This window comes from Sminthopsis crassicaudata, chromosome 4 (assembly GCF_048593235.1).
Source record: "Sminthopsis crassicaudata isolate SCR6 chromosome 4, ASM4859323v1, whole genome shotgun sequence".
NCBI lineage: Eukaryota > Metazoa > Chordata > Mammalia > Dasyuromorphia > Dasyuridae > Sminthopsis > Sminthopsis crassicaudata.
In genome coordinates this window covers 170,602,055-170,629,125 of record NC_133620.1, presented here as the reverse complement: position 1 = coordinate 170,629,125, position 27,071 = coordinate 170,602,055, and the positions used below count along the sequence as shown (strand labels likewise).

The window sequence follows — 27,071 nt, the reverse complement described above, 5'->3', positions numbered from 1 at the left end:
TCTCAGCCTTAGGCCTTTGCTATTTCTTCTCAACTTTATCCCTACTCCTGAAAAGTAATTCAATATGCTTCACAAAACTATATTATCACACTTTAGAATATGGGGAGAAGGAATGTTCAATTTTATTAATAATTTTTAAATGTGAGCAAGTGATTAAATATCATACCAAATGAAACCCCACCAAAAAAAAAAAAAAAAAAAAAAAAGCCTAATAGAAATATTTAAAGTAATACAGAACATTTTATATCTTTCTTTAAGGTTTGCAGAGAGCTTTACAAGCTCTCACAAAAACTTGGAAAATAAGTACTATTTTTAGAACCACTTCACAAATGAAGAAACTAAGGCAGAGAGCATTTAAATGACGTGCCTAAAGTCACATAGCTAACAATCTGAACTCAAATCTTTTAGACTTCAGATCCAGCTCTCTAACTACCACATTATCATTAGCAGAGACTTTGTGAAAGTATCTCACAACCAGATCAGCAAAAACAGTTTTTGCTCATTTGAGCTATTCCTTAAACATCAAATTACCTTTTTACATGGGACAAGAAATGCAATAGTTTTTTGCTTCTTTGTTTTTTAAAAATATCTTCTTTGATTAGAAGTTTACCATCATGGTTATTTGTTTAGTTTTGAAGTAAAAAAAAGCATAACATGTGAAAAACACTAGAGTTTGGGGGACTAAAACCAAAAAACACAGTGGGAAAACTGAAGGAAGGAGGGTGAAAAACTAAAGCTTTACCTATACCAGAGCAAACTATAAAAAAAAAAAAAAAAAGAGTACAGATTAGACCACTGAGTGATAAAGAGCATGTTCACAAGTGAGATTAGGCAATTGTCACAAAGTTCACATAAATTCTAAAGTACACTTAAGCTGTATACTAAGAAAAACTGCTCCCTGTACTCATTAAGTGCTTAATAAATGTTATATTTGTATCTCCTGTCTATCTAAAAATGGCTTGACCCTAGCTAAAAAGATTTAGAAAACAAAATGAAATTTAAATTTATTTTCAAATATATCATCTAGGTTCTAAAAACGATAACTAGCTAAAAAATTACTGACATGGTGTACCAAAAATCCATCCACAAAATTCATCTTTAAATGCAAACCACTTATTTCCTTAGCAAATATGTCAAATACAAAAAGGTAACACGTCCTCAAAGACTCCCTCTGATTTAGGGACCTGGAAGAAACAAAATCATTTTGCTGTCCTTGGCCTGACATCTCTTCTAGCTGTTTCTTAATTGTCTTATTTCCAAATCACATTGCCATTCTTTGGTGTGCTATTAGTCTCCACAGGAGTAGACACTTATGCCAGAAGTATGACCTATTCTCCTGTTCTGGCCAATTTTAGTTTTTATCTCATTTTCAAACTAGTTTTCATACATTGTGTAAGATTAAATCTCCACGAAGGTGGGCAACTTCATCTAGACAAATTTGCTGGCCAATTTTATTTCAATTTTATCAAGATTTATGAGTTTTAGTTTTTGCTTTTTCTTAATCGGTTGAATGCCCCACCTTTCACTTTTAAGCCAGCTTTAAGGATTTGATGATTTGGGACTTTTTGGGGAGGGATGAAAGGCCTCCACATTTCGTATTGTATTCCTGTATATTTTACTGGATGCTTTTGCAAATCTCCAAGCACTATACAAATGAAGGTTATAGTTATTTCTTTTTCTTCTCTTTTGCAACAATATTCTGCTATATTCGAAGCAATATCTGGTCTGTCAAGAAAGTTCTGAGTTCTGAGTTGAATCACTTCTTTGCAATTTTTGCTACCTACAGTTTTTTTTTTTTTATGCTGTTCTATTTATTGATTCACTTTTGTTTCTATACACACTTTTCAGCAAAGACCCAAACAAACCTTCTAAAAGTACATTCTCTGAAAATTGTTAAATTGGTTGTATGTTAAAAAGAAAAATAACAAAGTGAATATAGATTTTTTTTTAATGGAACATCTAGATAGTGAATTACAAAGAGTAATTTATTTTACTACCTGTGAGATAAATGCCTACATATTTGCTTCTGTTCCCTCATCTATAAAATCTCAAGAGAAAGATCAGTATTTGAAGTGCTTCAACCAAAAAAAAAAAAAAAAAAAAAAAAAAAAAGTGTCAATTTCAGGGCCTCTCTCCATCCTGTGCCTAAACCACATGACATTCTCATACATTCACCCAAATTCTCAAATTTTCTGGGAAAATTTATGGAAACTGAGCTTATCCCTACTTTTTTCAACAAAAGAATATGCCAATACCTTTATCTCATGCACTTTCAATTATTTATATCAACCCAGAATTTTGAAAAGGGTTTTGAGCTATCATAATTCCTGGAAAACCAGTAGTTTTTAACCTGGGGTTTGTAAATCTTTTTTTAATATTTTGACAAATTGTATTTTAAAGTTACTGGTTTCACTTGTAATTCTGGGTGTTTTATTTTATTCATTTAAAAGAATTATTTTGAGAAAGGATGCAAAGAATTCACCAGATTGCTAAAGAAGTCCATGACACAGAAAAGTATAAATGGTATAAATAATCTTCACAGTCAAGATCTGTCAGTCATGAGATATTTGCTTTAAGAGGTCTCAACCTTCAGCAGGGAATAGATAGGCATATGTAGTGTGGTTGCCAGTAGAGAGGCCCTATTCCTACTTTCTCATCAACACCCCATTCCTGATGCTTCTCTTTATCCATAGTTTCTTCTGGTCCTCCTTTATTGACCTCTTTGTTGCTTTCTGCTGCTAAGCTCCTAAAGGGCAAAGGCACTAAAATGAAAATTGATGAGTCTCGTGGTGATCTGAACTAACTCTGAGAAACAGTGACTGAATCCCAGTTTGTCCTGACATTGGTTTCCAGAGCAACAAGGGAAGTTCCAGGAAATAATACTATTAATACACTTAATAAAACCTTAATGTAAGAAACTCAGAAAGGGGTTCCTCCCATCATCGGAGTATTGATATAGTTGGTTTTGGGGTTTTTTGCTGAGGCAACTGGGGTTAAGTGACTTGCCCAGGGTCACATAGCTAGGAAGTGTTAAGTGTCTGAGGTCAAATTTGAACTCAGGTCTTGCTGATTTCAGGGCTGGTGCTCTATCCTCTGTATCACCTAACTTTCCCCCCCTGAGTATTAGTAATATAGTTTTGAAAAAAGAAGTTAACTCAGAGGATCATCTGTCCTCTACAAGCACTGAATATCCACCAACCACTTTTAAAACAATTCACATATTACATATATAGCTGGCATTTTAAGCTAGCCTCTGTCTTGCATCCCATACAGGAACAGAAAATGCATATTCTACTTTATTTTTTTTTTTAAGCTTTCTAGGGAAAAAAAAAAAGTATTTCCAAAAGCACAAGAGTCATTGGCAAAATACATTCTAGAAGTCTCTGAACTTGTCTTTGAGTACATATTCAGGACAGACTAAAGGAGGTTCAACTTTGGAAAGTGCATTCTAATCTTTCCTCATACAAACTAGGAAAGATATGAACTAATTACTGCTACTCAATTCCGATTAAAAAGCACTTACTCAGCATGAATTGAAGTTGGAGTCGATCAGGATCCAGAACAAAAAGCAAATTAAATACATCTGAGATGAACCCTCTAAAAGCTTGCAATCTATTGAAGATAATTAAAAGGAGCTGTTTTTCCTATAAGGAGGAGATAATAGAGAATATTTTTTTCCCCTAGTTATGGTGAGTATCCACTGAACTGAGTACTGCTAAGATCCACAGAATTTAGTAAATACTTCTCATTTATGGGACACTTTATGTAGCTATGACCACAAAAGAAAAAATTTCCCTTCCACAAAAAAAAAGTTATGTTTTGATAGAAGTTCAAGCTGTGAAAACCTCACCATGTTAAGGATTCAAGCAAACAGTTTCTTATTATGATTTCTCAGTAATGGATTTTTTAAAGGTCTCTTTATGGAAGCTAAAGGGAAAAAAATCTTAAAGTACCAAAAAGCATAATAGGCATTGCCTACTTGTGTTTTGCCATGTTAATTTCAAATTTGAAACACACACATATATTTTCAGTCCTGTTCAATATTAAGATGATTATAGTTAACATATGAATGGTACTATTGTTTGCTGACACCTATTAATCAATATGCTATAGTATGCCAGTTTACTAGAATCAGATTTCTGATACACCCTTTACATCACCAATATCACTGATACTAAGTATAAATTCAATACATGTGTGTAGACAAATTTCTCTTCTATTTGAGCTTTTAAATTCCCAACAGTATACCCAAAAATTCTGGCTCCTAAAAAGACTTATTTTATTCTCAATGACATACATAAAACTTGCCTGAAAGAAAACTTTGTCCTCTTGTTATTCGCCTCTCAATTTGTTCTCAGTTAAATAAGTAGAGATTAAAACTCTCATTTCTCAATATAGTTAACCTCAAAGGCTAGTTAGAAAAATTTACAACCAATCATGTATTTTTATGCTATTTAAGACAGCATAGCCAAATAGAATCCACAATCTACTTCACTATATTCCCCAGCCCAATTAGAATAAGGAAGAAGGGAAGGAGGGAAAAAAAGAAGGAAAGGGAAAAGGAAGTAAAATGGGAGAATGTGAAGAAGGAAGAAAAGGACAAGAGGAGCAAGGGAAAAGAAGGATAAGGGAGGAGAAAAAAAAATGAAATTTGAACTGGATTGATTTTCATCCAACTCATGAAGTCAAATTCAGAAATCTGGAAAATCAAAAAGCTTCCTAGAATAATCACAAGTTGAGTATATTTTAATCCATGTATTTAATATCTTTTAAATTAGCTAGAATGATTCAAGGAGCAAAACATAACCCTAATGAGGGAACAAACAAAAGCAGGATAGTAAGCCAGGTGTCACTGGACTTCAAGATATAGGAGCTGCAGGGTAAGAGTAGTTAAGATGTAAGAAAACTGAAAAAGTAGGTGAAAAAGCAGATTATCAGAGAATGTGAATGCCAAATAGGATTTTGTGTCTGTGGAGGTAAAAGGGAGCAACCACATTTATTAAGTAGGAATGTGATATGGTGATAACTTCATTTTTAGGAATGGAAAAAAAAAAGAAATGGACAAATAGAAAGAGCACTGGATATGAACTAGACATGAATCCTTGCCCCTGTGTTCATCATTGAGCAAGTGACTTAACCTCCCTGGGCATCAGTTTCTTCATCTGTAAAGTAAGGAACTAGGACTAGATGTCTTCTGAGGATTCTTTCAACTTTAGATCAGTAATGCTATGATCTTCCTATGGGCGGTAACAAGATGGGGTAGCTAAGTGATGCAGTGGATAGAGCACCAGTCCTGAAGTCAGGAGGACCTGAGTTCAAATATGGCTTCATACACTTAACACTTCCTAGTTGTGTGACCCTGGGCAAGTCACTTTGTAATGTTCTTTTTTCTAAATTGTAATCGTTCTCTGTGAGCAGGTTTCTTGGGGAGGCTTCTGGAGGCAGCCTTCCTTTCAGTTCAGTTCAATAATACCAAAATACAGCCAGAAGTTAAAGTCCAGCTCCTAATCCAATTCCAATTGATCAATGATGGACAGAATCAGCTATACCCAGAAAAGGAACACTAGGAAATGAGTATAAACTGAGCATTTTTTTTGTTTTACTTCCCAGATTATTTTTATCTTCTGAATCCAATTCTTCCTTTGCAACAACAACAACAAAATTCGGTTCTGCACATATATATTGTACCTAGGATATACTATAAGATATTTAATATGTATGAGAATACCTGCCACCTAGGGGAAGGGGTGGAGGGAAGGAGGGGAAAAACTCGGAACAGAAGGGAGTACAAGGGATAATGTCAAAAAAATTACCTATGCATATGTACTGTCAAAAAAAAAAAAAGTTATAATTATAAAATTAAATAAATAAATAGAGTCCAGCTCCTTTATTGTCTCTACCAAAATCTTATCTCCTTCACTTGGGGCTTGGCTAGTTTTCTGGAGGCCTTCCTCTCTCCTTGGTTCCCCAGAGCTCTTGTCCGAATGTCTCCAGCCAGCACAAACGTGGACATGGGAATGAATCTTCACTCAATCTTCTGGAGCTTCTTCTTGGCCCTCTCCCAAATTTCTCCCAAAATTCTGAGAGCTTCTCGCTTATATGTTCCACACTGAGTATACACTAAACGTTATATCATGAGGAAACCATTATTTGTTGTAGGATTAAATAAATGCTAAATTAGATTTAACTATTGTCTTCTCAATTCCACTCAGTACCTTGTTTCAAGTTCTGGCTTATAACATCTCCTTGTAGGATCAGATCAATCATATTGAACCATGCTAAATTAGATAATTATTGTCTCTATTCATTCCAATGACTTAGCACCTTGTAAGAATCCTAACATCACTTCACCCCAATTGCCTCAGGGAAAAAAAAAAAACAAGAAGATTAAAAAATTTGTTCTCAACTTAAATGCCTATATGGCCATGTGACTGAAGACCCTTAACTTTAATCACCTCATGTTTAATACTACATTAAGACCAATGGAATGAGACAATTTTCTTGTGCTCCTCTTTCAAACTTTCAATAAAGCAACCAACTTAAACTTTACAAAAAAAAAAAAAGAATCCTGAAAAAATAGAAATTTTGTCACCTCAATTTCTAAAAGAAAGCTAAAACAATCCAAGATGATTACAAAGAAACCATGATGAAAAAATGCTATACACTTTTAGAAAAAGAACTGATTAACTCAGTGCAGATTGAAGAATACTTTTTAACTTTATTTTTTAACTTTTTAAACTTTATTTTTCTTGTTTTTGTTTTTTTGCAAGATGGCTTATATGGAAAACTAGTTTACATGACTTCATATATATCCTTTTGGCCTTCCCAATGGATATGGGAGGGGTTAAGGGAAGAAAAAAAAAATTGGAATGCAAAACTTTTTAAATGAATGTTAAAATATATTATAAAAATAAATTTAAAGAATGCAAAAAAATTAAAAATAAAAGCTAAAAAATAAAGACTTCAGCTCTCATTTTCTGTATCATTATTAAATTGATCTAACTTATTTTCTACTTCAAGCCTTTTAAACTAACCTAAGTCAGTCAATGAGGAAAACAGTAAAAATGTTGCCAAATACCACACATTTACATAGAGTTTCAAAGGGTTTGCTTTTATCAAACTGAGATGTTCTGCATTATCATTATTAATCCCCACTTTACAGATAGGAAAACTGAGGCTCAAGGAAGTTATGTGATTTGCCTAAGATCATACAGCTAGTTTCCAGGGTGGGATTTCAATTCAAATCCCCTGACTTGCATCCGGAACTCTTTTTTTTTTTTTTTTTTTTTTAATTAAAGCTTTTTATTTTCAAAACATATGCATAGATAATTTTCTTTTTTTTTTTTTTTTTGATGATCAATTCTGATGGATGTGATTTTTTTTTAATTTTTATTTTATTTTATAATTATAACTTTTTTTTGACAGTACATATGCATGGGTAACTTTTTACATTATCCCTTGCACTTACTTCTATTCAGATTTTTTCCCTTCCTCCCCCAACCCCTCCCCCAGATGGCAAGCAGTCTTATATATGTTAAATATATTACAGTATATTCTAGATACAATATATGTGTGTAGAACCGAATTTTTTGTTGCACAGGAAGAATTGGATTCAGAAGGTAAAAATAACAGTTTACGTTCATTTCCCAGTGTTCCTTTTCTGGATGTCGCTGGTTCTGTCCATCATTAATCAATTGGAATTGGATTAGCTCTTCTCTATGTTGAAGAAATCCACTTCCATCAGCATACATCCTCGTACAGTATCATTGTTGAAGTGTATAATGATCTTCTGGTTCTGCTCGTTTCACTCAGCATCAGTTGATGTAAGTCTCTCCAAGCCTCTCTGTATTTCTCCTGTTGGTCATTTCTTATAGAACAATAATATTCCATAACATTTATATACCATAGTTTACCCAACCATTCTCCAATTGATGGACATCCAGTCATCTTCCAGCTTCTAGCCACTATGAAAAGGGCTGCCACAAACATTTTGGCACATATAGGTCCCTTTCCCTTCTTTAGTAGTTCCTTGGGGTATAAGCCCAGTAGTAGTATGGCTGGGTCAAAGGGTATGCACATTTTGATAACTTTTTGGGCATAATTCCAGATTGCTCTCCAGAATGGTTGGATTCTTTCACAACTCCACCAACAATGCATCAGTGTCCTAGTTTTCCCACAGCCCCTCCAACATTCATCGTTATTTGTTCCTGTCATCTTAGCCAATCTGACAGGTGTGTAATGATACCTCAGAGTTGTCTTAATTTGCATTTCTCTGATCAATAGTGATTTGGAAGCATCCGGAAATCTTATCTACTCCATTCCACATCTCATGCTCACTCCAAATCCCAATTTGACTTAAATCTTAAAATATGTGTAAGGTATTTATATTCTCAACCAGCCAACAGTATATGACTTATCACTTCCTCTACTTATCCCAAAGCTAATTTATTCACTCTGAATAATAACCAAAGGATCACAGCCCTTTTTACCCACAGCAAATAAAATTTAATCATCTTTTCCTATTTAGAGAGATCCTAGGGAGGAAGACCCCAGACCCAGAGGAGCTATCTTTCCTTCTTAACTTGGCTCCAACTTGAACTCTGGGAGACAAACATCTTCTCTTTGGAGATGAAAATCTGAGAAATTTGAAAGACTTCTGAAGTTAGGTGTCAGAAGACCTGTGTTCCATTCCTGGCTCTATGACATAGAGCAAGTTATTATTGTACAGCCCTGATTGTGGCTCTTTAACTTATTCCTCCATGGAACCATTTGAGGGATCAAATGGTCATGTTTAGCTCTTTGTGATTCCATTTGGGATTTTCTTGGCAAAGATACTGCAGTAGTATGCTATTTCCTTCTCCAGCTTGTTTTGTAAATGAGGAAAATGAGGCAAATAGAATTAAGTGACTTGCCCAGGGTCATACAACTAGTAATTGTCTGAGGTCAAATGTGAACTAAGTCCTCCTGATTACAGGGCCAATATTCTTTCTAATGTGCTATCTATGTACATTAAAGCCCTTAATAAATCACAAACTGCTGTACAAATGTAAAGCTGCATCATTATTTCAATTCCATTGTATCTCTTACAATTTTTACAATTATACTCTGAAAATATTTTCTGCCTGCCTTTATTTCGCATGAGAGCCAATGAAGAAACATAAAAGGCATTGGGTACTGTGGCAAGTACTTGACTGGCACCAGAAAAAACTAGATTCAAATTCCATGTCTGCCACTTATTCTGAGTCTGACCATAGGTGAACCACGGTTTTTCTGAGCCTCAATTTCTTCATCTGGAAAACCAAGAAATTAGATAATAGAAATTGCCAATTCTAGGGCTGAAGATAAAAGCAATAGCAGGAATATACTCCTACCAAGAAAAAGGAAATTGAATGAAATGAAATTAGTACCACTGCCTTCAATCTCTAAATCTCTTCAAAGTACTGCAAAGATCCCTTTCAGAATTTCCACAAAGGATTTGATCTATTCTCCCACATTCTTGTGTAAATTAAACTCACTTTTACTCCAGCAACAGCACTGAAATGTTATGTTTATTGCTTCCTATCTTAAATACTAATATCACAACAGCACTAATAATGAGGATCACAGATTTAAAGCTGGAAGGGACCTTAGATATCATCACATAAAATCCCCTCATTTTGTAGCTAAAGAAAAGAAAGCCTGGGAAGATTGGTGACTTTAAATTATTTTAAATTAATTATTATTTTATTTTTGTTATTATTTAGCATATTATATTATAATTGTAATAATTATTAATTAATTATTAATTGAATTAAATTAAAGAAAGGATTTCAGTTATATTACAGACTGACTGCACAGGTTCCTCTGAATTAGCTTATAAATGTAATCCTATAATAAACCTTTAAAATTAAATCCACTGACCTCCCAAACAAACCAAAGACAAAGAAAAAGACCCTCATATACAAAAAAACATTTATCATGGTGTTAGGATTACTAAGTGAGAACTGAGGTTGTCTGGACAGTGACAAGGTGAGAATTCAGGTTTTCTGGACAATTACAAGGTGAGAACTCAGGTTGACTTGATAGAAGGAGCAAGCCCATTGGCTGAAGTGGTTCTTCCCAGAAGCCCTTGCATTATCCCACGCCCATTCTCTGGGAGGATAAAGAGGACAGCACTCCAAGAAAAAAAAAAAGACTCTGAATTGCATCAGGCTTGACGGGGCTCTCTGCAGGAAGGGAAGTCACTTCTCTGGACAAGAGTTAACAGCAACTGCCTGGAGACAACGGTTCACTACAGGAAGAAGAATCTGTCGGAGAGATTTGAGTAGAAGACACAGCAGATCTCTTCCCAGAGAGTGATCCGGCAGCTTCTAGAGACAACAGCTCGTTACAATTGGCGCCCAACGTGGGGCAAGGACTTTTGCTTATCCTGACAAGAGGAGCTAGACCAGACCTTCGCAATAGCACTAAATAAATAGATTAATTTGGGGAGTATTGTCATCTTTATTATATTCGCTCGGCCTATCCAAGAGCACTGAATGTCTTTCCAATTATTTAAATCTGACTTTATTTTTGTGGCAAGTGTTTTGTAATTTTGCTCATATAATTCCTGACTCTCCTTTGGTAGATATATTCCCAAATATTTTATACTATCGACTGTTATTTTGAATGGAATTTCTCTTTGTATCTCTTGTTGTAGATTCAGAGCCAGGATTCAAGAAGAAAGACTCTGCATTGCATCAGGCTTGACGGGGCTCTCTGCAGGAAGGGAAGTCACTTCTAAGGACAAGAGTTAACAGCAACTGCCTGGAGACAACGGTTCACTACAGGAAGAAGAATCTGTCTGAAAGATTTGAGTAGACACAGCAGATCTCTTCCCAGAGAGCGATCCGGCAGCTTCTGGAGACGACAGCTCGCTACATGGCCCTTTAAAAAAAGTTTTTTTCAAGGATACCCATGGAAATAGTGGAAATAACCTCATAATTATCAAACTGTAGATGAAATTAATGGTTTGAGATGATTAGCATCTTTTCCATAAAGGGTTAAGCACAGAAAAAAAAAAAAAAAAAATATATATATATATATATATATATATATATATATATATATATATATATATATATATATATATATATATATAGCATAAGATATTAAGGGGACGTGTATATCTGAAAAAGAAGTGGATCAGTCATAGAATAAGAGAGAAAAACAACAGAGCACTGATACACCCCAAATATTAAATACAACAAAAGTAGACCTAGGTGTATCTTCTATAGATGCTTTATGGAAATATATGTACAAAAATTTCAAAGGAAAAAAATAAGCAGGTGGATTGAAAATGAGATGAGCTGAAGGAATGCCCACAACTATGAGATCACTGAGACATGGAAGAAGGTTCTCTTTACTCCCCCATAGAGAGTCAGACTCTGATGCCATGTTGTGTCACAAAGGTTAACACTGGATTCTTCAGGGCAATATCCAATAAAGTACAACTCTTGTCATCAAATCCCATAATGAAAAAAAAAAAGTCTTCTGGGGATTCAGTTGTCATACTAGTGGCATTATGAGAGGTTAGTCTCTAGGTTTTGAAATTTGAGGGAATAGAAATTTGTTAAAAAATGTCTACTAATGCATGGAAAGGATTTGCAATCTGTATCAGTCAATTAAACATCCTCTATCAATGAAATCCAGCTGAAATTTTCTAACATTCTTCTCAAAATTATTTTTAAAGCCAGCAGAAGTAGACAAAAAATTATCAGTCATCTTTAATTGTATAATTTTGCATAACAGTTGCTAAAATGATAAATTGTTCTGTAGTTGATTAAAGAACTTCCAGTTTACATTAATAGTTCATCAGATTTTCTTTCAAATGGAAGAAAAAAATGCTTAAAAAAAACAAAAAAAATATTTTTACACAAAATAAGCCTAATTCACAAATAAGTAGACTAGTTGAAAGTATTATATCACAAGTGATAATGATTGTGTATTAAATGGATACACAAGGCATCAAGAAGACTCTAATTCAAATCCAGCAGCAGACACTTAATAGGTATGTAGCCCTAGGCACAACCATTATTGCCTTTTCATCCACAAAATGATGGTTGTATTTATGAAGTACACAGCAAAACAAAGTTGGCTATCATTATTAAACAAATTAATGAACTAAAATGTTGCCCTCCTCGTTTGTAATTCAACTATATTCTTTTTTTTTTTTTAATAGCTTTTTATTTTCAAGATATATGCATGGGAAATTTTTCAGCATTGACCTTTGTAAACCCTTCTGTTCCAACTTTTCCCCTCCTTCCCGCCACTCCCTCCCCTAGATGGCAGGTAGACCAATATATGTTAAATATGTTAAAGTATGTGTTACGTACAATATATGTATACATATCTGTACAGTTATTTTGCTGCACAAGAAAAACTGGACTTAGAAATAAGGTAAAAATAACCTGAGAAGGGCATTAAAAATGCAAGCGGACAAAAACAAAGGGAGTAGAAATGCTATGTTGTGGTTCATACTCATTTCCCATAGTTCTTTCACTGGGTGTAGCTGGTTCTCTTTATTATTGAACAAATGGAACTGATTTGGTTCATCTCATTGTTGAAAAGAGCCATGTCCATCAGAATTGATCATCATATAGTACTGTTGTTGAAGTATATAATGATCTCCTGGTCCTTCTCATTTCACTCAGCATCAGTTCATGTAAGTCTCTCCAGGCCTTTCTGAAATCATCCTGCTGACCGTTTCTTACAGAACAATAATATTCCATAACATTCGTATACCACAACTTATTCAGCCATTCTCCAATTGATGGGCATCTATTCAATTTCCAATTTCTAACCACTACAAAAAGGGCCACCACAAACATTTTTGCACATACAGGTCCCTTTCCCTTCTTTAAGATGTCTTTAAGATATAAGCCCAGTAGTAACACTGCTGGATCAAAGGGTATATACAGTTTGATAACTTTTTTAGCATAGTTCCAAATTGCTGTCCAGAATGGTTGGATGCATTCACAATTCCACCAACAATGCATCAGTATCCCAGTTTTCCCACATCTCCAACATTCAGCATTATCTTTTCCTGTCATCCTAGCAATCTGATAGGTATGTAGTGGTATCTGAGTTGTCTTAATTTGCATTTCTCTGATTAATAATGATTTGGAGCATCTTTTCATATGGCTAGAAATAGTTTCTATTTCTTCATCTGAAAATTGTCTGACCATTTATCAATTGGAGAATGACTTGATTTCTTTAAATTAGAGTCAGTTCTTTATATATTTTGGAAATGAGGCTTTATCAGAACCTTTGACTGTAAAAATGTTTTCCCAAATTGTATTCAAAACAATCTACCTAGTAAGGCAATAGTCTAGAAAGCATTTTGTAAATTTTCAAATTTTATCTAAATATAAGGCACCGATATAAATTAGGGAAGAATAATTTAGAGATTACATAAACTATTTCCCTAATATGTAAAAGACTTTTAACTAAAATATTTTTATCACCTAAAATATTGATATCCAAGATATTCCAGGATATAGGAGTCCTCCAGGACAATAATAAGGAAGTACGGTTATTTAGTTTAAGAAAGCATTCATGCTTCAATGAAATTCATGATGAAAGCCAGTCAAAAAACCCTTTTTTACACAAACTATGATGCAAACTTTTCAAGTTCCTGGCATATGGTAAACAGTTTATTGACTATATTAAGAACTAAAAAGCAGACGTAATAAAAGCTGACTCAATTGGTTTTAACACCTGCAAAGTTCTTTTTCCTATATCACTTCATTTGATCCCACAATAACCTTATAGCATAGGTATTGGAGATTGATATCCTGAGTTTACAAATAAAGAATGGAAGCAAAGTTTAACTATTTTGCCTGGTCGTTACAAAGTTAACAAGTATCAAGAAATAACATATGGACCTAGTCCTTACTGACTCCAAATACTTCTCCATGTTGCTTCAACATATCCCCACCATGCAAATCCTATCTTCACATTCACTTTGAACAAAGAAACAAAATGTCCTCCAAAACTTTGAGAGATACTTTATTACTCTACTTCTATGGGGAGGAAGGGGGAACGGATAAATGAAATTAAGAAAAGTCCAGGCCTAAATACCTCAAAGACCTGGCTATGGAGCTCTTCTGTCTTCCTTTTATTCCTCAGGATAATTAAACTTTATCAGCTGATCTAAGGTCTTTGATAGTTAGGTGATACATTGCATAGAGTTCAGAGATGGGAGTCAGGAAGGCCTGAGTTCAAATCCTACCTCAGACAAGCATTCCAAACCATATGAGCCACATAAAAGACTTGAACCCAGGTCTTTCAGATTACCTATTATATTAGGCTAAATACACAAAATTACAGGATTTTTAAAAATACATAGTAATTTTCTTATTCATTTTCACCATCAATTCCTTTTTTGTTTTCATTTTTTGATTACTGTTTACTAAAAATATCAGTTGTCCCATCATTTTCAGTCATGTCCAATCCTACATGACCCCATTTGATGTTTTTTTTTTTTTTTTCAGACACCAGACTGTTTGCCATTTCCTTCTCTAGCTCATTTTATAGAAGAGAAAAATGAAACAACCAGTTAAAAAACTTGACCAGGGAATCATAGTTAATGTCTGAGGCCACATTTGAACTAAAGAAATAAGTACCTAACTTCAGGCTCTACCTATTCCTCAACCTAGCCTGACCTCCTTCCCCCACAAAAATACCAATTCAGATTTTGTCTTTTTTATATCCATATTAATTGAGAACATTCTTCTGAGCTAAATATAAAGTAACTCTGGATTATAAAAACAAATGTTAGAGGGAAAGAAGAAATAAAATAAAAAGTGGCTTGGGCGAACTCCAGCCCTTTAAGAAGAAATGAACAGAATTATCACTTCTGAAAAATGTGGCTTTCTGAAATTTTCATTTTAAAGGTGACAATGAAAGTGGACTAAAATATATGCAAAGAATATTTCCATAATGACACTGAGCCTGCCCCCTTCAGTTCCTACCATAGTTTATACAAAATATTTCTCATACTCATGTAAGCCACCAAGTTATGCCTGAGCACTCGAGATTAACATTAATTTACCCTTCTTGTTTTTCATTAGCCTCTGTCACAACCTTATCATTCTTTCGATATTTTCTGAATTGCTGGTGGGCAGCAAAAAACAAATACAGCAGTCATGATTTAATCAGAGACTTCACTGCAGAAACAGTCAGGAAAAGTAGACACACTTAGAATAGTAAATGAATCAAGAAAAACACTTACAGGCTCATTAATAAGATGACAATTAGGTCTTCTGGGAAAATCCATTTCTTTTAGAATGCCAAGCTAAGCTATTTAATTCAAGTAAAATTATGTTTTGACACCAATACTATACACTATATATGGCATCATAATTTCTCTTTTGAGAAAACTGACAAGAATCTCAGAGCTTGGGGTTTTTTTTTAGCTTTTTTTTTTTTTTTAATATGGAGTACAGACAACAAAAAGATACTAGTAATATTTAATAAATTTTACTTACGAACTTTCATTCATTAAATATTACTGCCCCCTTAAGAAAGTATTCTTATTACAAACACTCTTAAAATGTATTCAGAAGAGAAAAACATCATCTAGGACAGTGTAGCAGGAATTTTAAAGAGGGTGGATGGTAAAGGTGTGTAAGATGATTCAAAATTTTCATCTAAGACTAAGAATCTATTAAGAAAATATGTCATTAGCAACATTTAAAGAAATAGAAATTATTTCATTTTAGCTTCCAAAATCAATTTTACTAGCAAAAGTGAACTTAAGTACAATTCAATCTTATATTGCTTTGGTTCTTAGGAATCAGATATAATCCTTTATTTTTAATTGATGCCTTTTGTTCTTATGTCACATCAAATTTGATACACATCTCCCCTTCTCTCCTCCTTACTTTCATCTCTCCTACCCTTCACTCCCTCTCCACTACTCTTCTCTCTTCCCTCATTTTATTTTCACACTTCTTTCTCCCCTCTATATCTCCTTCTCTTTCTCTCTTCTCCCCTACTCTCCTTTTCTTTCTTTTTTCTCCCTCCTTTCCCTCCTCTCCCCTTTTCTCTTCTCCTTCACTTTTTTCTGTCCCTTCTTCCCCTCCCTTTCTCTTCTCTCCTTTCCCCTCCATCATCCCCTACTACATTCCTTTTTTCTCTCTCCTCTGCTCACCTTTTCCTCTAACTCTTCTATTTCCTCCCTTCCTATTATTTCCTCTCCTCTTTTTTCTCTCTCTTCTCCTACTTCCTCCTCCCCATTTTTCTCCTCCCTCTATTCTTTTCCCCTCAACTCTTCTTCCCTTCTTTCTCCTCTTCACTTACTTCTTTTTGCCTCTTTTCTTCCTTTCTCCTCTTTTTACTATCTCTTCTCCTTTCTCTTTCCCATGTCTCCCCTCCCTTTCCTTCCTCTCTTCTTTCCACTCCTCTTCTCTCCCAGGAACTTTACCTTCCTAGACTTAATGCAATAACAGTGAAATACAGTTGTGTCCCCCCCCCCATTCTTTTCATTCCCATTAAAAGCAGCTTTCTTCTTTCTGACTCTTAAATCTCTACTTGCTTTAATATAGCTGAGTGTAAGCTGTCCATAGACAAAAATTTTCTGCTAAAGCAATAATCACCTTCATGATGCAGTCATCAATTTATTCATCATGAAAAAATTTTCTCTTTACACGTAAGTCCACATAGCAAATCTTTTCAAGCAGACTCTTCATGTATAACCTCTATCCTGGAACACTGCAGTTTTGGTAAGGCAATGGGATAGTATGAGGAAATCACCTGGTGATTCAAGAGGTGGATTTGAGAGAATGACAGCATCTAAAGTTGTTGTTTGTTCAGTGAGTCAGTTTGTTCAAACTGAGTCAAGGAATGTCATTCACTCAGACTTCTGTTTAAACTGTTGTACATTATTCTGTTGCTCAATTCTGACTGAGGGGAATTTCTGGGGCCAGTCAGCTGCTTCTCTTGCAAAGCAACACAAGAATGGGCTTTAGGAAAGCAAAGCCCATTAATAGCTGCTTTTTAGCAGAATGACAGGTTAGAGAAAGGTTGAGCATATATTTATGTTTAGTCCCCAAAGATTCTTTTAACTTCAAAAGGTTAAATTATAAATCACAATGCATATACAGAGCTCTCTATACAATTCAGTTTTTCCATCCACAAAATGGGGGAAAGAATTACTTTCCCTTCAAATAAGCTGTGCAGAGATATTAGGGGATAACCCAAAACTGTAATTTTATTTGTTTAGGACACTCCACGACAGTAAATTCTCCCAACCAATGCAGATTCAGCAACTGCCCAACAATTTAAAATCTTAGGGAGCTACTTGAAGAAAATAAGTGATTTGCTAGCATCTCATCATCTAGTCACATAGAGGATCTATGGATCTGAGGTGGATATGAAACTCAAGCTTTTCTAGCTCTGCTCTATCCACTATACTATCTGGCCTCTCTATCAGGATGCACTGATATGAATCAAGTTATCATCCATAGAAAATAAGTGTTATTTGACATCTTCCTGGCAAAGCCTCTATCTTTCTGAGCCTCAACTTCCTCACCTATAAAATGAAAGGGTTAGGTTAGGTAATCTCTAAGGTTCTTTCCAGCTGGTTGATGTTCTTTGTTCTCAAAGTCATCACTATGTTAGAATCAAATTAGTGTGCCTAATTCTGGCTGATCAGACCAGTATGATCTCGGAGTGCTCTGCCACAAGTTAGACACAATTAATCCCTAGAAACATTTGGGGTGGCTTCTCTAACTTTGTGCATCTAATGTTTCTTCTGAACTAATTCAATTCTGTTTTGCTCACAGAGCACAGCACCTTCTCTGATGAGGATATATTATGCCAGGTGTTTCTGTACCAGTGTCTCCCTTATAAAACAATCAATTTTAAAATTCAAGAGAGACGTTGAGAGTGTCCTTATATTGCTTTTTTCTTACCACCACAAGAGCCCTGTGTGAGTACTCTCTCAAATACTCTTTGGCAAACATACATTTTTTTCATTCAAACAATGTGGTTGGTCCAACACAGTATGAATGCTTGACAGTTCCATTCACTGAATGGGATCTTTTTCTCCCAGGTGATCTTCAGAATCATCCTAAAATATTTCATATAGAAGGAATTCAGTTTCTTGGCTTGACTCTGATATACTATCCAGGTTTCACAGGCATATATCAAGAAAGTCAGCATAACAGCTCTGTAAACCTTCAATTTGGTAGTGAGTGTAATACTACTTTTCTCCCACACTTTCCTTTGGAGCCTCCCAAACACCAGGCTAGCTCTGGCAGTGCACATGTCAACTTCATCATCAATAAGGACATTGCTGAAAAGTATACTGCCAAAACAAATGAACTTATCCACAGCATTCAAAACTTCTCCATTTTCTATAGGCAATGGTTTCACATATGCATGGTACAATACTGGCTGATGTAGAACCTGTATATCTAGTGTTGTTAGGCCAAAATTTGCACAAGCAGCAGAAAATCAACCCATATTTTGTTGCATCTTAGCTTCAGAGGCTGCAATGAGTGCACTATCATCTGGAAACAAAAAAAAAAATCATGTACCAGCACTCCCTCTACTTTAGTTTTGACTTGTGGCTTTTTCAAGATGAAGAATTTACCATCGGTACAGTTGCTGGCTTTGATACCATGTTTGTCCTCATTGAAAGAGTTTGACAACATGGCTGAAAACATCATGCTAAAAGGCATGGGAGCAAGCACACAGCTTTCTTTCATTCTATTGGTGACTGGGAAAACTCAAGAGCAATGTCCAGAACCTGGAGCAAGCATGCCATCATGAAACTGATATATTATAACTTCTCTGAGCAACAAAATTTTGACATGATTTTCTATAAACCCTCTCAGCTGACCAAGGGGTCAGTACTACAAATGTTATATACAGAACTCTGTTCTTCTCCTGGCATTTCTCCCAGAGTTGTCATACAGCAAATGCCTTATCAATTGTTCCTCAGCCCCTGGTGAAGCCATGCTGACTCTCAAGTAAATGACCTTCTTCCAAGTGTAGGATCAGCTTATTAAGGAAGACTGGAAAGAATCTTGTCAGCAATGACTAAGAGAAAGATCTCTCCCTGTAATTGTTACAGGCCAATCTATTCCCTTTACCTTTATAGAGATGCACAATGGAGGCATCCTTGAATTCTAATGGGTCAAAGAAAGACCTATGGTGTATCTCAACTACTCAGTGCTGATGGAGCCATATTTATTAGTGATAAGGACATGATCCTTGAGAGATGGACTGAATACTTACTTACATAATGTCCTCAACAGACCATTATCAATTAATGCTGAAGTCACTGACTTTACTTCAGGTTGAAATCAATCACTCCCTAGCTAAAGTTCCAACTGAAAAAAAGGTTTTTAATGTTATTGGCTACTTTCATGTGGCAAAGCACGGGATGCTTTTTCTATTTTAGCTCATATTTACAAGACTGGGGATCCATTGTTCATACAAAAGCTAAGTGAAGTTTTCCAGATTACATGGCAAGAAAAAGTTTTCCCCTCTCCAGCTATGAATCCTATGATCCCATATTATCCCTCAAGTAAAATCATTTATATGGCAACAAGTGGCACAATGGATAGTACTGAGTCTGAAGTCAGAAACGCCCATCTTCCTGAGTTGAAATCTGTCCTTAAACCCTTACCAGCTATCTTCCTTTAGGCAAATCACTTAACCCTGTTGTCTTCAATTTCCTCATTTATAAAAGAAGTTGAAGAAGGAAGTGGCAAAGAAATCAGGTACCTTTGCCAAAAAAAAAAAGCCCAAATGAGGTCACAAAGATTAGGCCTGAAAAACAACAGCAACAAAAACTTGCACACCTAATTAATTTAGCTAATACATTTTCCACAGAATAGAATAATGACTACTGATAAAAATAAATTCTCATATTAAGAAAATGTGTTGCAATGACACTCTTATTAGAATCCAAGAGCTGTAAGGGCTCCTCACTTAAGAAATCAGCAAAGGCTTATAGAGATGAATTCACTAGACTATGGTCATTCAGGCAGTAGGTGGGTTTATCAAGTCATCTGCTCCTGGATCCAGGAATCATTCTACCACACTAAGATGCCTCCAGTTTATGGTACTCCTTTAACAGTTCTGAAGTAGTATCAAGCAAAAACATGGATTTCATTCAGAACTGCTAAATTTGTTCCTAAAACAATTGCAAGTGATAAAATAAGACATGTGTGGGTTTTTTCTTTCTTTCTGGATTACCAAGTTGGCAATGAAGAATTAAAAAAAAAAAAAAATCGCTCAGTGTTAAATGCATTAATGATAATGTTCTATAATTCAGGCCCTATGGTGCTTACATTCCAAAGCTTATTTCTCCCCTCTTTCATTCCCCAGAATCTCAACATTTGAAAAGGAAGGAAAGTGACATTTAAAAAAAAAAAAAAACAATTCATCAAATTTTGTTTTCAATATTGGAAAAAATTATTATAAATCAAAATTCCTCAAGCACTTTACTAAAATGTTAAAAGAGCATAAAGATGCCACACCCTCCAACATAGTCAGCATGGTAGTAGAAAAGCTATTTACAAAGCTTTTCCTGCCAAAAAATAGTCAGGAAATTAATTTTGGGTCTCTAAATATCTTCAGAATCAGATTTTTTAAAGACTATTTAATGAACATAACGAATATTCAAACATAGCAATATTTCCTGAAAAATATTTTAAAATTTATTTTGCTTCAACAAATAGAATTATTTTCAAATTACCTATTTATTTTAAAAAATATTTTAATAACTGACTCCATGTTTTTCACCTTGCATGAAAGATAAAGATAAATAGCTAATCTGTGAAAGGCAAAAGATCAGACAGCATAAAGTTCAAAAGTCAATGGTACAAATGCTAATCTATGTCAATTTATGTTTCAATATGAAATAAAGAACACCATGAATTTATGAATAGAATATTTGTAACAATGACATCTAGCATGTGCTTTAATGAAGAAAAGCAGTACTAAAAGCATTACAAGATTTTTAGACAAAAGGAAAAGTAATATAGAGTTAAGTATATGGAGTGAAGCAAGAAAGAATCTTACAAAAGAAAACTGACCAGATAAATCTAACCTTAAAGACAATGTCTAGCTGGAACACACCAAGAGGAAATTGTTGATCAACTTAATGGATGAAGTATAGCTTTAAAGAAAGGTTGCTAACAATGAAATAAACATAGAATTTTTCCTTCTTTAGGGGAAAAAAAAGTAAAAGAACATTAAACATGCCTTCTTAAAGAATTCCACTTTTTTCTTATGTGTACTTTATAAACAACAAAATAGAAGAATCTATAAATTCTCTAGGCTGTTTCCTGTCTGTCAGTCTTCCTGCATTCCTTTCTAGTCATCCCCTGAAGAGCAGCAAGCAAGGGGAATAGGAAGAGGAAAACAAAACAACACCCCAAACATGAAAAATCTTTAAAGTCCTTTTCAGCTCAAATTCATGTTTTTATAAACATACTCAAGGCTTTCCTATGACTTCAAAACCACACTAAATATTATTTCTTATGCTTTTACTAATACTTTCAATAACCCAAGAAGATACTGGGACTAAAAATATTACTAAGCAACAAAGCAGGTTTCCCTAAATATAACTACCACATGATGGCTATGCATGTAAAAGTTGATAAACCAACAGTAATGTGATAGAGACAGAGATATAAAGTTCAATAAGAAAATGATTGGTATTTGTAGTGGGTATGAGTCTCATTTTCTGTTTTTAAAAAATGTGTCCAAAACCAGAAGTTTTCTTGGTCACAACATAGGGTAAAAAAATTTATTTTTTTTTTTTTTGTCATCTTAATGTACATTTAATAACAGAAAAGGAAGAGCTGTCAGCACCATACAAGCTAATGCCAGCCAGATCTGTTTTTCCCCATCTGGTTAGACCAGGCACAAAATGAGGTCTTACATGAACTAAGAAAAATCAACAAACTAAATTTTTATCATAAAGTATGTAAGAGATTAAAAGTTAGCGTATGAGCCATTCCCAAGAAACACCCTGTGACAGATCTTTGGTGACATTTGTTTTGATTTTACAAAATTAATGTACTGAAGAGTGTTAATAGATGTACAGAAAATTAAAACAAAGGCATACTCTAAAATAAGGACTTTTATCTTTGTTTCTGCATATAAAACAGGGTAAGATAACTAAACACAAAAAATACAACACTTAGAAGCAGACTGCTAAATGAGATGCAAGAACTAGAAGAGAGCAACTGAATACATATCTGCCTTGTAATATGACATGAAACTATATTCAAAGTAGTATCTAGAGCTGCATGCAAAGACATACATCATGCTAGAGAGACAATAGTCCCTCTCTAGGACACTGATAAGATTGCATCTAAAATACTGCATATTATTCTGGACACTAATATTGCAAAGTGAACCAACAAGAATTCAAAATAAAATCAATTACCAAAAAAATTGACTTGTAAAATATAATCAGTTCTAGTAGAATATTTAAAATGCCAATAAAACACTCACCCACTTGTTGAACACAAGTAATGATTTACGCAAGGCTATTAATTACAAAAGAATATTAATCTCTTTTTTCTTAGAAATGATAAGAATTGAGAGTGTTTATGGGTAATGCTGATTAAAAGGAACTAGATGAAGGTGAAAGACAGAAAAATTTTATTGTCCATGCCAGGTGACAACTTGTGACATTTAGGATTCAATACTGGGACAGTATATAGCATTTTATTAATTTGGATTCATTGAACAGATGAAGAAAGTAAGGTATAGAGAGGGCAAGTGACTTGCCTAGAATCAGTAAGTGGCCAAATGTGATTAACTCCTAAGCTCTTAATGACTGCCTAAGCTTTTGATCTTCCAAGATACTGCTGCTTCTGTCCACAAAAATCACTATACTACAGAACTTAATATGAGATTTGTTTTCTATGTACAGTTTCATCCTTGATTCACAGAATAATCTAAACAAACCACTTAACTTTACTACACATTAATCTCCCTAGCTATGAAACAGGTGTTGCTGTTTTAAGTGAAATATAGAAAAATGAGAGCATGTGTTCATTTGAGTTTGACATGAAGGTCTATTTAAAATGAACTTCATTTATAACATATCACCACTTCAACCTATCACACAATTCTTCAATACTGAAATAACTATACTTACATCTAGTACATTTTAAAATGGTAACAGAATGGTCTGCTACTAAAGCAATAATGCAGAATATCAAACCTTCCAAAGGCCTTCAGGGTATCCTGCATAAAACAAGAATATTTTGAAATGGCCCACACACTATAATTTCTGGAAGTGGCAAGCTGACCCTTGTGTATATAATTTAAAATGCATACAATAGTGAGGAATCTTTATAACACTAATACCACCTAACATCTGTACAGCACTTCAAAAACTATAAAATGCTTTTCCAAAGGGCTTCCCAAAAGAATTGGCTGCTTTACCATTTACAAATCTAGTAAAAAAAAAAAAAACACCACAGGGAAAAATTCCACATTGGCATAAGGACCTCACAAACTAATATGCTTACTATGTTTCTAATACCTGTATTTTTGTATCAAGCTTGTCACAGGACTTGTAATTAATATTAGCAATAACCCATATTAGTGTTTTGATAATCTCAGCTAAAATTATTCTTAAGAAAACAAGTTTTTAATTTCTACAACTGGATAGTTCCAAGACTGACACTAAATATCAGATTATATGTAAATCAATCTCATATCAGACATGACACAATTGTCTTTATTTATAAAACCTATGTTGCACATTGTCCAGTGAAGATTACACCCAGTAAGGAAGCATATTACTTTACTTTAGTTCAATATAAATACAAACTTTTTTTTTTTTCTTAATCAGAAAAGAACATCTGGGAATATCCTATTATTAACTATTCTACTAATTGGAGTTCACTGTATAAGACAACTTATTCCACCTTTTATTCATAAAGACTTGACATGCAAAAACATACAAAGGGTAAAGAGAATATTAGAAAAGAAAAGAAAATCTATTCAGGTCAGATGGGGTCAGTTAAATGTTTATTATTACACTAGCTAGATAATTATCCAGTCATACCCAGACTCCACTCAGTCTACATATCGATGGAAAACATCTATTGAGTTTCACTGTCTTTTACCTCCTAGACAAACTAGCCTTTAACTGGTCTTTCACCATTTATTTGCCCCCCAGCACAGCAATATATAGAGCATTATTAGGAATGTATTATTTTTGGAAACAGGCCAGATGTAAATCACAAATGAATAAGTAATTATTTGGAACAAAAGACACCACAGAGAAAACTAGGATAACATTGGGGTTGGTTTATTAATCTCAAAACTTTTATAGGAAGCTCTCTGGTAAATCATGTGAGACACCAAAACTACATACAGTAGACAATCTCCTCCCTTGATCTAAAAGCATTCTTCTGATGAAAAAGTATTTACATGCTGGGAGAAATGTGTGATGGAATGGAAGGTTCATTTTCTTTACTACTGACTATATCCTGAGCTGCTGTAACAATAGTAGTTACAAGTCTTGACTACATGTAGTTTAATCACTCTACTAGCCAGGAGTTCAAACTTTCAATTAACAAACTCCTTGTCTTTTTCAGCTCAGGCACTCAATGCAGTGACAAACACTGGCAGAAATCAATATTCCCTCCAACTTGCCTGCATAGAATGCCTTGCAAATCAAGAACAACTCCAATACCAATAGTCATACCAAGTCAGAGTTGCATGCAGTAATGTTTACTATAAGGAAAATTAAATTCTATTATCAGAGCATTCATCACAAGCAGCAAATGCATTCCGCATATATCACCTACATGGCTAACATTCAGAACAGCTTTTATTGCAAGTGTTGTATTTCATAATTTCTGCCTGACTGCACTGAATACACAGCACAGGGAACTACCTGAATTTTTCTAGCCTGATTCCCTTTATAGATCCTGGGAAGGGAAGGGGGCGGAGGAGAAGAAGGGGACAATAAAGCCATACTCGAGAAACCTGCAGGCAGATGATTTTTTGCCCTCCAGAAAATTGAACAATCACAACCACGTGAGGAAGCCACCAATTATAAACTAAGTTAATTATCCATCTCCAGAATAGACATGCTGATAACCTAGATAGCTAAGATAGCTATGAAGCTTCTTCCCCGCTCTATCTTCTCCATAATAACTTGGCCACCTCTGTGTCTCCATCTGCACAACCAACCAAAGCAGCAGATGCAGTTCCCAGCGAAGTGGAGCTGTGGGAGCCTGGCCAGCCAAGTTGCTGGGACTGGCGGGTAGGAGATACAGAGCCCCACTGCACGCCGCCATTCACCAGGTGAAACTCACAAAGCTTCAGAGGAGACACGGGAGGCAACCGACAAAAAGTTACTTTATTTGGGAAGGCGCCAGTCGCGAGGGAAAGGGAACAGAGACCAGATTCTCTGGAAGGGACCGAGTTCAAGGGCTTTTCTTGGCTTGAATTACGAGCCAATATGTTTGTTTTCCTGGCGAGAGGAGTTTCGTTCCATTTCCTCCCCCCTCCTCCCCAACCCCATCACCTTGATCCTCCTTCCACCTAGTTCCAGTTGACTTTAGCATAGCTGTAGCCTGGTTTCTAAAGCCTACTCCGAGGTCCCCATTTCTGCAATGCCTCAACCTTGTCCAAACCTGGCTTCCAAGGAACATGAATATAGTTTCCTCAAGTTATGGTTTGCTCACACGATAAGTCTAGATGAGCAAATCAACAATACAAGTAAGAGGAATAGCTTAATATTAGTAAGCAGGCTGGTGAGGAGAACGGGGGAGGGAGCAGGAAGAAAAAAAAAAATAAGTTAGACAATGTGGCAGGTTTGATTATTCCTGGGACAAACACTACCTGGCCAAGAAGGAAGCTCGACATTTCTCCATCCACAACAATTAGGAGGCCAGCTTTTTTTCTTTTTTCTTTTTTAAAGAAAAAAATGAACTAGAACTAATTATCAACAAGAGCTGCAGAATATCCTTTGAAGAAGTCCTGTGTACTTTTGCTCCCCCTTAACCTAACTAACCCAGAGCGAGCCGGACTCGGCTGCTAACAATCCCTGCAGGAAAGAGTAGGCAATCGCAATACTTCAGCACGAGTACACCGAGACGCCGCCATCCAGGAGTGACCCAAAGCCTGGGCTAGGAAACCGTCCGAAATGAAACAATAGGTTTTCACAAAGAAAGTGACCAGAACGAAGAGTAGCCTACCAGATTCATCTCTCCTGTCCCACGGTTCCCAACAACTAGAAACTCGAGCACAGTCCAGCGCTCCCCAGCACCTTTCCCCAACCTGGGGGCTTCTTTCTTCTCCCCTCCCTTAACCTTCCAAGCAAACCCCTCTAGCCAGAGGAAAGGAGTGGAGGGAAGGTGTAAGAGGGCGAGAGGAAGATGAGACACTCGCGCCGCCACTAAGCAACTTACCTGCAGAGAACTGGGCTCGGGCAGCTCCCGGGAAAGGCCATGGGGCAAGGAGCACAAGAGCCACGAAGGGAGGTAGCGCCCACGCTGCTGTATCCATGTTGAGTTGGGGAGAAGTTTTCCAACCGCTTCGCAAATTACACCCTCTCGTTCCCCCGGTGGAACCCAGGCGAGGCGAGACCTTACGGGCCGAAATCCAACCTCCGACAGCCCCACCGCGATCACTTTCTTTGTGCTTATTCTCAGATTCCCAACTAGCTCCGGGGAGCAGGGACGAACATAGTCCCGGTGCAACCCGGGTTGCACTCCATGCTCCGCGGCGGCGGCAGCGACTCTTGTTAGTCCAGAGTTACTTTGGACGAAGGAGGAGGGAGGGATTGAGGGGAGAGGGGAGGAGCCCCACGGGGTGACGTCTCCTCCTCCGTTTTCAAACCCTTCGCTGGAATGTGGGACTCACTAGCCTAAGCTGCCCGGCCGCCCGCGCCTCCTGCCGGAGAGACCAAAGCCCAGCATGCCGGCGGAGTGGCGCGGTCCTGGAGCGTCGCTCCTCGACTCCGTCTAGGTCTGTCTGCCGATTTGATTGAGCCGCGGCTGCTGTTTTGGCTCCTAGGCGCTTTTGTTCGGTTTCCTGGATCTATGCTT

The 27,071-nt window shown here is 35.8% G+C and overlaps 1 protein-coding gene across 13 annotated transcripts in view; it reads right to left on the bottom strand.

Moving 5' to 3' along the window:
• PTPRK (protein tyrosine phosphatase receptor type K) overlaps nt 1-26,783 on the bottom strand; it is a 742,018-nt gene extending 715,235 nt beyond the window's left edge. For 9 of the 13 annotated variants that reach the window (XR_012489194.1, XR_012489195.1, XM_074309877.1 and 6 more), the window contains exon 1: nt 26,433-26,782. Coding sequence is in view for 11 of the 13 variants with exons in the window: in XM_074309877.1 (XP_074165978.1) it covers nt 26,433-26,529 (97 nt within the window). In the remaining 2 variants the exon portion in view is untranslated. Of the gene's footprint in view, nt 1-26,432 lie in introns of all 13 variants that reach the window. The other 4 variants (XM_074309869.1, XM_074309871.1, XM_074309872.1 and 1 more) reach the window with 1 other exon arrangement.
• Between the last annotated feature and the right edge of the window lie 288 nt (nt 26,784-27,071).